This window comes from Camelus dromedarius, chromosome 7 (genome assembly GCF_036321535.1).
Source record: "Camelus dromedarius isolate mCamDro1 chromosome 7, mCamDro1.pat, whole genome shotgun sequence".
Lineage (NCBI taxonomy): Eukaryota > Metazoa > Chordata > Mammalia > Artiodactyla > Camelidae > Camelus > Camelus dromedarius.
Window position 1 is genome coordinate 80,735,795 of NC_087442.1, and position 13,412 is coordinate 80,749,206.

The 13,412-nt window shown below is 38.2% G+C and overlaps 1 protein-coding gene across 6 annotated transcripts in view; it reads left to right on the forward strand.

Moving 5' to 3' along the window:
- Positions 1-13,412, forward strand: part of SUGCT (succinyl-CoA:glutarate-CoA transferase) — a 553,331-nt gene that overhangs the window by 199,154 nt on the left and 340,765 nt on the right. For all 6 annotated transcript variants that reach the window (XR_010381748.1, XM_031454642.2, XM_064487720.1 and 3 more), the window contains one exon: positions 1,957-2,054. Coding sequence is in view for 5 of the 6 variants with exons in the window: in XM_031454642.2 (XP_031310502.2) it covers positions 1,957-2,054 (98 nt within the window). In the remaining variant the exon portion in view is untranslated. The remainder of the gene's footprint in view (positions 1-1,956; positions 2,055-13,412) is intronic.

The following is a 13,412-nucleotide window of genomic DNA, read 5'->3' on the forward strand; positions in this document are numbered from 1 at the left end:
GAAATGAAGGTTAAGTGTCTATTCTCCCTTACCCTCCCCACGCTTTTCCATCCTTCCTTTTTTTTTTTATAATAGAATTTTTTACTTTGCATTCTTTTTTTGTTGAAGTTTGGTCAGTTTACAATGTTGTGTCCATTTCTGGTGTACAGCATAATGTTTCAGTCGTACATACACATACATGTATTCCTTTCATATTCTTTTCCATTATAGGTTACTACAAGATATTGAATATAGTTCCTTGTGCTAGACAGTATAAACGTGTTGTTTATCTAGCCAGCCTTTTTTGAACAAACACATGCTTTCTTATTTCTCTTGGTAGGGAGGATAGTGCCCACTTGGAATAATTCACACTTATTTAGTGCTTAGTATGTTAAGCACTTTTACTTGCATTGTTTTATTGGGTCCCAAGCAGCACCCTTTTTCCAAGTACCTTAAGCACAGTTAGGACCGCAGCATTTGAAACAATCTCCCTAGAAACATTTTGAGTGTTGGCAGAACTGAAGACAGAAGGCTGGTTACTTTGACCCACTATTTAACTCCAACTTTCAAAAAGAAAGGAGGTCCAGTAAGTCCAACTTAGTGCATCATAGTTACCACAGAGTGCAAACACTAAGTACTTTTTTATGTAGCTTATAGTATATTCAGGGTGAGACCGCGTTTATAAACTTAACACGCGATCTACTGAAGGCACTTGCTTTTTCTTGAAATGACTTATTCCCTCGTAGGGAGGGAGAGTGGGTTTTGATTCCTGGATAAGCCGAGGCCATTTCAGGGATCAGGCATGGTGACAGGGAGGTTTTTAGAATGGGCACTGTATGTGGTGTCACTTTTTAAAATCTGGGAGAGTTATGCTGTCTTTATTATTCCTAAAGGAAATGAATAAGTGAAACACGTGAAAGAGAAATGACACCACTGAGATGCTCTCTTGCCTTCAGGGAACCTTCCTCACTTTTTCTCTCCTTTGTAAAATGATTAATGGATTGATTTCATTTAAACTATGGGAAACAAATGAAACCATGAAGTGTTTATATTTAAAGCTAATACATTAATAGAGGTAGAGAAGCTTTCTGTAGGCCACATGGCCTGCCCTTAGCCCATAAATGCTCCTTCTGACTTCCCAGCACAACTGCCAAACACTGCCTCCACACATTCTTTTTAAAAGTTCTTTTCCATCCCAAATCCACTTGGTACTTTCATTATGGTCTTGTTAAAATTGCAAGATGTTCACTGGGGCTTCGAAGATAGATTTTCTCTCTATTGAGGAGGAGCAAAAGAGGAAGTATATAAAAGCTTTTCTGTTTGTTACTCCTTCAGGGAGTCGTATTAAAGAAAAATAGTGACACTTCTATAGGAAGAGTATCTTTTAATCTGACATTATTTTAATGGTGAGCATTTGGGGCAAGTGTGTATGCGTTCCCTTTATTTTAGCACCTTGTACAACATCCTGGATAGGACTCCTGGGACAGATAGTATTATTTTATTTACATGTGGAACAAATAAGTGAATGTACCTGCGGAATATATGTTGATCATGGGCTTCATGTAAGTGCAGACATGCACTTATGATTTGGACTCTTAGAATTAGGTCAGTTTTACCCACTTTTGTATGTCTATCGTATTTTCTCTAGACAAGTTACTGTGGGAATCTGATAACTCTTTCCCTATATTCTTATAAATGAGTACAAGACATTTTGGGGGCTTGATAACTCATTTTCTGTGTTCCCAGATGTAGACACATGCTTCAAAGTGGTAAAAACTTATCAGTGACAAACCTCGTTGCCAGCATGACCCATCCTAACTGCATGATCCTTCCCTCTCTCTATATCCCTTTGCTAAGAAGTATAAAGACCAGCAAGGCATGGTCTTGGTGATGGACTGACAGGGCCTGAACACTGGTGCCCACAAGCAGGGACATAAAATTTGTGAATTACACCTTAAAATTATTTTTCTTTTCTAGATCTTGAATTTGCCTGAGCTGATTGATGATTCCATGTATAGAACTAACCACCTTCGGGTACAGAACAGAAAAGAGCTTATTAAAATACTGTCTACACGGTAAGCTTGGCTCTGCTATTTGTACATTTCAGAATTAATATGTCATTAGCATTTATCTGGTATTTTGTGGTGTTCTTTTTGGCTTACTTACATTAACTTATTATTTTTCATTTCACAAAACTGGTTAGTGGAAATATATTTTAAAGCTATGTTTTTCTTTCTTGAAAGCATTTTATATGTCTTATTAAGTGCTGAATCATAACGATGATATAAATAAGAAAGTCATAATTACTTAAATTTGGTTGCTTCTCTAGGGCATGTATGTGTTTGGGTTTAGTCTGCCATACATACTACAATAATAATTTAACATCTTTTTTTTACATTTACAGTAGTAAATGCTCACATAATTGACCTCGTTTAACTCTTACAATCATTCTGTAAGTTCTATTATTCCCATTTTACAGAGAAGGAAACTGAGACAAGGGAGGTTGAGTCAAGAGTTTGCTGGCTTTTCTGAGCCTTCCCTGTGTAGCTTGTCATTACGATGTTTTGAAAACTGAGTTATGGGTCATAAAGGATTAATGCTAATCAATTAGAGCATTTGATTGCCAAATTATTCCATCCATGTCAGGTTATGCTTTTGTAAAAACCTGTACCAGTTTTTCAAGTCTGCCTCAGTAAGAGGTAATAAATCTAACTCTTTCCTATCAGTTTCACTTTTGTTTACGTCTAAACTTCTCAATCTATGGAAATAGGCATTGTGGTTTTTGTGGATCTAAATGCCCACATGAACTATTGTTCAGTGTGGAACTTTTGCTCTCATTGCACCAAAAAATTAAGCATTTTTGTTCAAATATTGTATCTTGTCTTTTGGCAAGGGCATACCTATCTATCTATCATTCTATCTGTCTGTCTATCTATCTCAAAGTTCTTAGAAAATAAAATTCTGCTAGTGGTACATTTATTTCTGTTCCCTTCATGTTTGTGAATCTCCACATGAGTCACCATTCATTACCTACTCTCTCTTGCCTGGATTTTAAGCACTTCTCTACGCTGCCTGTATCTCCCCCTTCAGTTAATAGGGGCTCTGTGTGTGGGGCTTATATGCAGAGGAGAGGGGAACAAGAACTGGGCTCCCCTCTCCTGGTCATCAGTTAAATAAAACTCAGATTCTGCTTCAAAGCCAGAGGGCCCTCAGTCATTAACCTTTCTCCACATGAGAATTGGCCATTTATTTCAGCTTTTTGCCTCTTTGCCTCTCAGGCAGTTTTTAATTCATTTAATTCATTGATATGACTTTTTCCTTTCACACCAAGGTTACCAAGTTTCAATAATAGGCACTTGTGAGAACCTTATCAAAAGCTCTTTGATGGTCTAAATAAATCATATCCATGCTGTGAGAAGAGTGGACCCAACAAAAATACAAAACCCAGGCAAGATACAAGTGTCATCTCGTTGTTGAGTTGCTGGGATTTTTATACCTTCAAGAACCACAAAGTTAAGCGATTGGTTTCATGTCCTAAAACTTGTATTCCTTGCTAAATTCTATTATAGAAATCTGCTGTGGAAAGACTCTCAGCAGCATCCGTAGCAGGTTAATTTTTAATTTCTCTCTTTGGGGTTAATCAGATAACCCGACATCTTCTTCTTTCTACTCTTACATACCCAGAAGTGAGAGCGTCAGCATCTTGCAACCCATAAGGTCCTATGTCTTTGTTCAGACTTAAGGAGTCAGACTTGTAAAGAAGAGACTAAGGGTTAGTTTTAAGAGAGGAAACTTGATGGGGGAGGCCCCATCATCATTTGTCCTGCTGTTAAAACACAGACCGCAGAGAGGCCCTCGGTTGCTTGTAGGCCAGGGTCCCAGCTCTCTTGCCCTGGGGTGTGGGCATGCTATGCTGTTGTCTTGTGAGATGCAGGCCTTCAGTCTCTTCCAGCTCAAGTCTCTTCTCCTCCGTGGTGGTTGGAAACAGTGATGACCAGGGAAGATCTGGGTGTTGATTCAGTCCCATTGACAACCTTATCATTTGTTTTTCTGAACACAGTCCCTGGACTCATTAGTACTGTTAAGTGCTCGGCTTAAGAAGTCTGTTAAGAAGTCTCTGTGAATATTGTAAAATGTATCGTTTTCATGATATGATTCTATGTTTTTCCAATATTCAAAATATTAGTGGCTCTGTGTTAATCATAGGATTAAATCTGATCTTTTTAGTCTGACATCGTGGCCTTCCACTATCTGACATGACCTTTCTCTTCCATGTTTTCTCAGTATAGAGAAATCATATAGGGAGTTGGGTCTAGAGAGAGAATAGGGAGGGGCCGGGAAGGCAGGAAAATTGTGCTGTTAAAGTTATGACGACTTTATTATAAAGGAGTTCCTTAAACTTGTGAATCAAAGGAAATTTTTTGGTCATAAAATGAGTTTGCTTATCAGCAACTTTTATTTTCTATCTAACCTGACGATACGTCTTTCTTTTTCTTCTTCTAGTTTTATTGAGATGTAATTGGCATATAATATTGTATTAGTTTAAGGTGTACCATATAGTGATTTCATATATGTATCTATTCTGAAATGATTACCATAGTAAGTTTAGTTAGCATCCATCACCTCACAGTTACAAATCTTTTTTTTTTTCCTTTGTGATGAGAACTTTTAGGATCTACTCTCTCAGCAACTGTCAAATATGCGATACATTGTACAGTATTGTTAACTATAGTCACCATGCTGGACACTACACCCGCAGGACTCACTTGTCTTATAATCGGACGTTTGTCTTGTTTGACCGTCTCCACCCATTCTCCCTGCCCCAAAGAGACATCTTGAAGGGAACACTCTACCTGGTAGAGTTCAAGAAGTTTTCCAGCAGCTTAGAGTGGGCAAAACCTCCTCACCTGAAGAGACTTGAGGGCCTCAAGAGTTCCAATGGTATATGCTTCTCATTTGTTCATTCTCTTCTCATCTGTTTAACAAATATGTATTGAATACCGACTATGTGCCAGGGACTGTTTTGAGCACTAGGAAAGGAGCATTAAAAAAACAGAACAAAAATCTCTGCCCTCCTGGACTTCCATTAGAGCAACCCTTACACCTTTTTAGATTTTTCTTTTAGACTTTTTCCATAAAAACATTTGTTTTGATATGCCTAAGAAGTTGTCCATATTTTTCATATAAACTTTTTGTAAATTTTGCTTTACAGATGTGTTGCAGCTATAGGCTGTGCCTGTTAATAATTTATGGTCTTTTTGTCTTTTTTTTTTTTTTTTGAGGATGTTACAAGGCACATGCTACAATTTTTGGGTGTGTGGTTTTCCAGTCATTTCTATAGAAAAGAATATTTTTGGTAACAGTAGCTGTATTGCCATGTGAATATACCATATTTTCCCTGTTGTCTGCATTAAAAATTACATCATAATACTTTCCTTTAATGCTCATGGACAGTTTCCTTGGCCTATATTTTTATTTTAGAAAATCTTTAAAATATATAAAAATGTAGAAGGATTTGTGAGTGAATTTGCACTGCAGACTTAAAAAAAAAAAGACTCTAGGAATGATGGACTTACGGTGTTTATTTAAAAAAAAAAACACCTCTCAACCCTTTCATCCAAAAGTGAAAACAGAACCATTTATGGATTTTTTGGGTATATATGTATTTTTATTTAAGTCTAGTCAGTTTACAATGTTGTGTCCATTTCTGCTGTACAGCATAATGCTTCACTCAAACCATTTATGGATTTTTACAAAGTCTGCTCTCCTAAATACACATCAAGTATTCCTCTTGTATTTCAAAGTCTTCCTTACGAAGTATTTCTCCGGAGTAACTTTTGCTTAATTTCCTGAGTAATTTCCCAAAGTAACTTTCCTGCCCATGGCAAGAGTTCATTAAAGTGTTTTAGAATCAGGTGATTCTCTTTGCGTTCTCCTATGAAATTCGTAGACTCTTTTGAAAGTGCCTACCAGAAACATCAGTCCCTTACCTCACTTTTCAGTTATTCTTGCTAAAGTCAGTTTGTTGCTGCTGTCTGAGAGCAGGCGGACTCACTCAGGAAGGCCGCTGCATGTTTTTGTCATCAGCTGAGCTTTCCACAGCCAGCACACACACAGTTCCCCTCAAGTGCTCTCAGGTGTTGCTATTCCCAAACCATGGCCAGGAGCAAGTGTTTCTTTCTTTCTTTTTTTTTTTTTTTTTTAATTTAAAGGTGGAAGACTTTCCCCTTGAGCTTGCCATTTCATCCAGGGTGTTGCAGAGAGTCTGTTTACCCAGCTGCTAAGACCAAAAACCTAGGCAAAGCGAAAGCACGTTAAAAGTCCCCAGCTAAAACCCAGAAGAAGAGATATAATAGAGACTAATCCAGGGCCTGTTACAACAAACCCTTTCTTTGCAAGGCTGAGGAGCAACAAACGCGTCATGCTGTGCTGTTCGCACACAGGGCCAGCATTTTTGCAATAGTTAGGACCTCTTGAGGGAGAGACTGAAAATCATGATGTGCATTGAACTAAGAAGAGAAGGATTAAGATGATATATTAGTAGTTGGGGAGAAATAATAGGAAGACATGAAATGAGGATGAAGGAAAAGAGAAATAATGGGTTAAATAGAAATACAATTCATCTTATTCCTCCCCCTTCCCCTCTTCATCAATGTTAATGGCCACTAACTGTGCGCCTTGTCCTGCAGATACAGAGATGAAAGATGAGGTCGATTCTTAGTCTAAGCAGGAAAAGAAACAAGTAAAGCAATGAATTAAGTAGCATGTATGAAGTGCAGCTGTAAACATTCGCACAGGGTGCCGGGAGCCCAGAGAAGGGGCAACTACTTCAATCTGGGCGAGTCAGAGAAGGCTTCCTGGAGACAGTGTCACCTGAGGTGAGTCTTAAAGGACAAACAGAATTAGGCAAGTGAAGAAAAAAGACAGTTCAAAGAAGGAAATATTGAACTGAGTGTAATTTTATAGCGAGAAAAAAAATTACAGAAGAAGAAAAAAAGTAGCTTGGAAAGAAACTGATGACAGCTTCTAAACTGCTTTTTGAAAAATGCTATACATGTTAAGGAAGTGAATGTCAGTATCGTCCTAGTGAAGGCATTGCTAAAAAGTTGGTCACACGAAGTTGTCATAAATAAAACCAACAGAGTAAGGTACATTTACCTTTTAAAGTACTGTGGCCAATCCTTTAGTAAAATAATTACTTTCGGTTTTGAATGATCTCATTTTTTCTTAAGTTTCTGGTAGGTAATTGAATATTTATTTTTGGAGTGTACTATCTTAAAATACTGTGAAATTAAATGCCTTCTAAACAGGACCTTCTAAACAGAGGTGCTAAACAGATATTTGTTGAGTTGAATCCAGAATTTATTAAAGAGCTTCATCTCTTCATTTTTGGTGTCAACTTATTTTTAATAGGCTTGTTCAGAATATTGGAGAGTTGGACCTAGAGCATTTTGGGCTGTTGATGGAGGGGTTGTGACTTCAAAGCTGCCTAAATATAATGTTAATTTAAAAAAAAAACTGCCATTTTGGTACCATCAGGCAAATTTGGTCACTCCACTTCCCTGGCTAGGTCTTTCAGGGAGTCTCCATAGCTTTGAAGATAAAGTTTAAACCATTTATCTTAACACATGTAATTGCATCTCCCACTTTTGCCTTTGAACCACCTACAACTCCTTATAATTTGGTCTGGTCTTTTAATCCGCTGTGTCTTCCCACATGCTTATTGCTTTTCACTAAAATGATGAAGCTTCTTTGGCTCACTGGCTGCTACCAGTCCTTTAAAATGAGCACGAGTTTTGGGAGCTTTCCCTATCTCATTTGTGTATTTTAAGCAGCTCTTCCCATGTTGCTGCATCAGAGCATCTATTGCACTCAACTGCCATCGATCGTCCTCCTTGACAAGACAGTCAGTTTCTTAAGGCAGAGACTATCTTTTTGTTTTTAAAGACATTTTTTAAGAGAAGTTTTAGGATCACAGCGAAACTGAGAGGAAGTTACAGAGATTTCCCATATATCCTCTGCCCCTTCTTTCCCCACCCTCCAGCCTCCCCACCACCACAATCTCCCAGCAGAGTGGTACATTTGTTATAATTGATGAACCTACATTGACACATCATAAAAGACTATATCTTTTAAAAAAATTTATATTCCTAGTGCATACTTGAGTTCCTGGCACTAGGTGTTCTTTTAGTTAGTGAATGTATGAACTGATGAGGGGCAAAGCCATCCAAATTTGGCAAGCTGGCCTAAGGGAAATAACCCCATGTCGGGTCAAAATAAAAAAAGAGGAGAGAAGTGATAGCTGGAAATGAGCACTTTTTGCAGAAGTAACCCAGGAAGCCTGTATTATGATCCCCAGAATGTCAAAAAGACCTGAATTTGAGATCAGAGTCTTCCACTCACTCACTCTGTGGTCCTGAGCAAATCAGAGGACCACATATAACATATATAAATCAGAGGATTTGCTCAGGACCACATATAACATATATAACGTATATAACGGTGCATATAACAATACCTACATCACTGTCAGAATTAAAAACCAGATCAGGCATGAAAACAGCTAGCACAGCCTTCAGCATAACAACAGTGCCCACTGCATTTTAGGAGACTCTCAGTCCTCAAGAATCACAAATTACAGCTTGCAAAGTTCTCCTGTATCATTTTTTTAATTCATGGATGCCATGTTTTTGAGAGATTTTTCTCTCCCAAAGGGTAATTATTATATGAATTAGTGTGCACAATTTTTATTCAATTAAGTTCTATGTAACTGCCAATCAAATCCCAATTAGGATGATAGAAATAGTGTTATTGTACTGATTTGATTTAATTCTAGCAAGAGTAAAGCACAACATTCTAGTTGCCCTCTGTGGCCTTGTTGCAGCTAAATAAGTGATTTCTGTTTGAATTTTTTAACAAATTAAAAATAGCTCATAAGAGTTAGGAATACATTTAACTTTGTACAGTGCCCTTAATAAAGGCTATTAATAGTGCTTAGTTTTTTTCTTTTTTTAAACCCAAAGTGGACCTTAATAGCTCATGTTCTATTCCCTTTCAAGAAACACTATTTCTCAGTGTGGGCAATGAATTTGGAACCTGTGAACATTCTGCTTAAGTTATTCCATGCATTTGTGGTTGTGCCCTCGTAAAGAATGAAACACTTTAGTGTGTTCCTGAGCTGCTACGCTGTGTTAATAGCCTCTATGAAAAGTTTTAGTCAGGGCCTTTGAACTCTGAAGTAAAACACATCCATGAGTTCTCCTGTGTCATTTTTATGGTTACGTTTTTCGCAAAGTTTTAATGGGTATCTCTGGCCTTCCTGAAAGCTGTTGACTTTACTTTTCTCTTAAATAACATTTATAATATCCTTAATTTTAATTTTTACTAGAAAATAAAACTACCTCATATTTCATCTCTGACAGCCCCCTGTCTCTTGCCCCTTCCCCTGCCCCCCTTTCTTAAATCTGCATTTAAGTCCTCCCTCCTGCCACTTTCCATGGCCCCATCTTCCTGTCCTTATCCTGTGTTTCATAATTTGAGCCCTATTGCAATTAAATAAGTCATGGCTATTATGGACCAGCTTCCTAGCTGGGTTTTACCTATTTGCAGGAAAGCTTCATTGAACAGGTGGTTTGCTTAGAGATCCTGGAGTCTTTTATCAGTGGCTGCCTATATGGTATAATTTAGAAGGACTGGAAGGCATCTCTCGTGCATGGAATATAACCCTTCCTGACACATAGCTCGCTGATTTCAGAAATTCTGCGATTATAGGTTTTAGGGGCTTGAAAGTGTGTCCACCCTTCAGCTTCAAATAGCACAGGGGGAGTTGAAGCGCTAACTCTTTGAGTAAGTAAAATCCCCCAGGCCCTTTCCTCAGACTAGATTTTTTAACTGGAGAAATCACCAAAGCCCTGGCTGCCTAAGGTGGATGAGGAGCAGAATGAAAGGCTGAGAGCAGTCAGGAGCCCCAGAGGTCAAGCTGCCCTCACTGACACTTTTGCCAGGGCTGGGAGGCTGGGAAGTCTCTTTTAACTGCTTAGTTCCTCCCCTCTCTCAGCCTGGCAACCATCGACTCTCCCATGTCTACATGGTTTTAATATACATAGAGAAACTTACTATTTTCTCCCATGGAAACTTTTTTGTTGGTCTAATATTCTTTTTCCCATATGATCACATTTTAAAATCTCTTCTGCCAGCCTTTCTTTCCCCCCTCCCTGCTGACTTCTATTAGCATCTTATGAGGCTGCATTTTATGTGATTTATATATATCCTCAAACTACATATTTAGTTTATTGTAACCTCCCCCCAGACTTTCATAATGCCTTGAATCATATCATTGTAGGTTTATCTGGCATCCACTGCAGAGAGCTGATTTGGATAAATGGGTCCGATGTTCGGCGAGGGTCACATTTGTTTTCTTATGCATTCCGTGGCAGCTCTGCCATTATCAGCTAATAGATGGTCCCTTGTAAAATGTCTACATTTTATGTGGTACATTTTTCTGAATGTTGGTTCTTTGGAGATAGATTTAAGTGGCTATGTGTTGTTACTATAAAATCAGCCTGGAGGGAAAAAGAATGAAAGAAACCCAGCCCTGGAATGCATCCCTTTGGCTTACAGAATGCAAAAGGAACCACTGCAACTCCAAACAAGCTCCTCATGACCAGGGCTCTTTCCATGCTGTTAAGAGAATTCTTTGTGACTGAGAATCAAGTGATGTCTTTAAGTGAGTCAGGATGGAATGGAATGTCATCCCACTCCTTCCCTCCCCCTCCTTTTTTCCAGGAGGGCTATAAACCATTCCACACTGCCTTTTAGTAGAAAGAATTAGGTGGTAGTGGTGGGATATTTATATGCATGTGCAGGGGGGGATGATGGTGGTGGGAGGCAGTCCAGTAAACTCTGTTTCCCTGGATAAAACATTTAATACCTTCGGTCCTCCATTGGAACTTAATGTATATTTTTAGATTTATAGAATGTTAGAGTCCTAAACACTTGGGGAGCTGGATAGAACTTTGGATATCATTGAACTTAACCCCTTCCTAAGTGTAAGAACGTAGAATTTAACAGCATCATATCCAGAGGCCCCTTGAAATCTGGTGGGAGTTTCCACAAAGCCAACTCGAAAGGCCTTCCTTTTGGGAGGGTGTGGGCACAGCTCTCCAGACTTTGCTGGCTGACCTGCTTTTGCTCTTGACTTTTGAATTGGCTAGAGAATCTGGAGTTTGACTGGGTCTCCTGACACTCCAGTTTGCTTCTCAGACTCCCAGACTCATTCCTGCCCTGCCCAATTTCCTGCCGGCCTCTGGCTCGGACTGAGTTCTGGTCTGCAACTATTTCCCTGCCCCACCACCCCCGACCCCACTTGGGTTCTATTCTTATCTTTTAACTTCGGCTTTCCAGCTTGGGCCATCCTTGGGCTTTTGATCTTACATCAACTGATGTTTCTGGTGAGAGCTGACTCCACTGCTCTCCCAGTGCTGACAGCTGACATCCCTGCTGAGTCTTGATTTCCACCAGCTGTCCAGCATCCTGGAACACTCCCTAGTGACCAGCTGCTCCTGGCCGTCTTCACCTGGACAATCCACAGTAGTTTTGGCAAGCAACTCACTGCGTCCAGTGCCAGACTGGACCTACCTTCGATCTTGTTTAACATGTTTTCCCCAGTATCACATCGATCACTGGTAAGGCTCAAATTGGAATCTTCTGAATATGAAGGCGTTGTCCACAGTACTCACAGGTCAGATGCTTATTTCCCTTTTCTCTAACTATAAATTTTGTGTTTAGAATAATCCTGGCTAGGAAAAGAAAATAGGTGAACATTCTGCACCTCCCGTGCCACCACACACACAAACACACACACACACAATCTCTTAATCTTTCAATTTATAAATTTGCTTTTTTCTTTCATAATGATTTTTCTTTCCCCTATTGTGAATTGTTTTTCTTTTCTCATTTGCTAACTTTGGAAAAAGAAAAATCCAGACATTGGAATGTCTGAGTTTATTTAAGTCTCAGTACTCTGTTCAATTTAATGAAGGGAAACAAAAAAGGAAAATCAGAATGCTGGCCTGGATCTTTGTGGCTCTGGGATTGGCCCCTTGTGGTGGCCATTGATATATACTATATTTGGAAAATAAGAGTAATTGGTGGTTCCACGCTATTTTTAAACACATCAAAGTACAGAAACATGTTCTACAATAAAAAATTTAGAACTATGGGAAAGAGAAATTGTGAGAAACATAACTGTTTTGTAGTGATTAACATACTATTTTCTAAAATAGTTAAATAAAAAGAGGATTTATTTATATTTAATGAGGTGGCGGTAATAGATATATGTCACATGGCATACTGTGCCAACAGAGCTTTTTCTAGTGTCTATAGAACATTTACAAGCACTGATTACAAACTAGGCTACAAAGAAAATCTTAGCTTCAGGAAAGAAAACTAACCACAATGAAATATTCTAAAAATTAATAACAAATTTAAATATTTAAATATAGTCATAACTACAAAACATAGCATGCAAGCCAAAAAAATTTAATATGGGGTGAAAATTTAAAAATCGTAGTTAACTATCATGGTGTAGTAAACCATCCTAAAACTTATTGCCTTAAAATGTGTCTGAAAACTTTTTCTGAAAAAATGTCGATAGTAAATAGGCTTTGCAAACTATGTGGTTTTCCTTATAGCTACTTAACTCTACCACAGTAGTGAGATGGCAGCCATAGACAATACTTAAATGAGTGAGTGTGACTGTATTCCGAAAGGCCTTTTTCTATGTATATTGAAGGTTGAATTTCATGTTTTTCATGTTTTTGAGATATTATTCTTTTGCTCTCTTTCAACTATTTAAAAATGTTACATCCATTTTTTTGTTGTTGTTGAAAACTTACAGGATTCGCTCTCGTAACAATTTTCTTGCACATTATACAGCAGTGTTAGCTATAGTCATCATGCTACATCCTTAGTAAAAACTTAAGTATTTTATAACTGGAAGTTTGTGCCTTTTCCAATTTCCCTTCCTCTCATTCTTCACCTCTGGTAACCACAAGTCTGATCTCTTTTTCCTATGAGTTTTTGTTTGTTTTATTTTTTATTTTATTTTTTTTACTGCCACATATAAGTGAGATCATGTAGTATTCATCTTTCTCTGTCTGACCTACTTCACTTAGCATAATGCCTTCAAGATCCATTCATGTTTTCACAAATGTTAAGATTTCCTTACTTTTTAAGGCTGAATAATATTCCATTGTCTAAGTGTACCACAACTTACTTATCCATTCATCTATTGATGGACACTTAGTCTGTTTCCATTCCTTGGCTAAAGCAAATGATATACATTCTTCTGAACATGGGGGTGCAGATATCTTTTTGAGTTAGTGTTTTTGTTTCCTTTGCATATCTTCCAGAAGTGGAATTGCTGGATCATG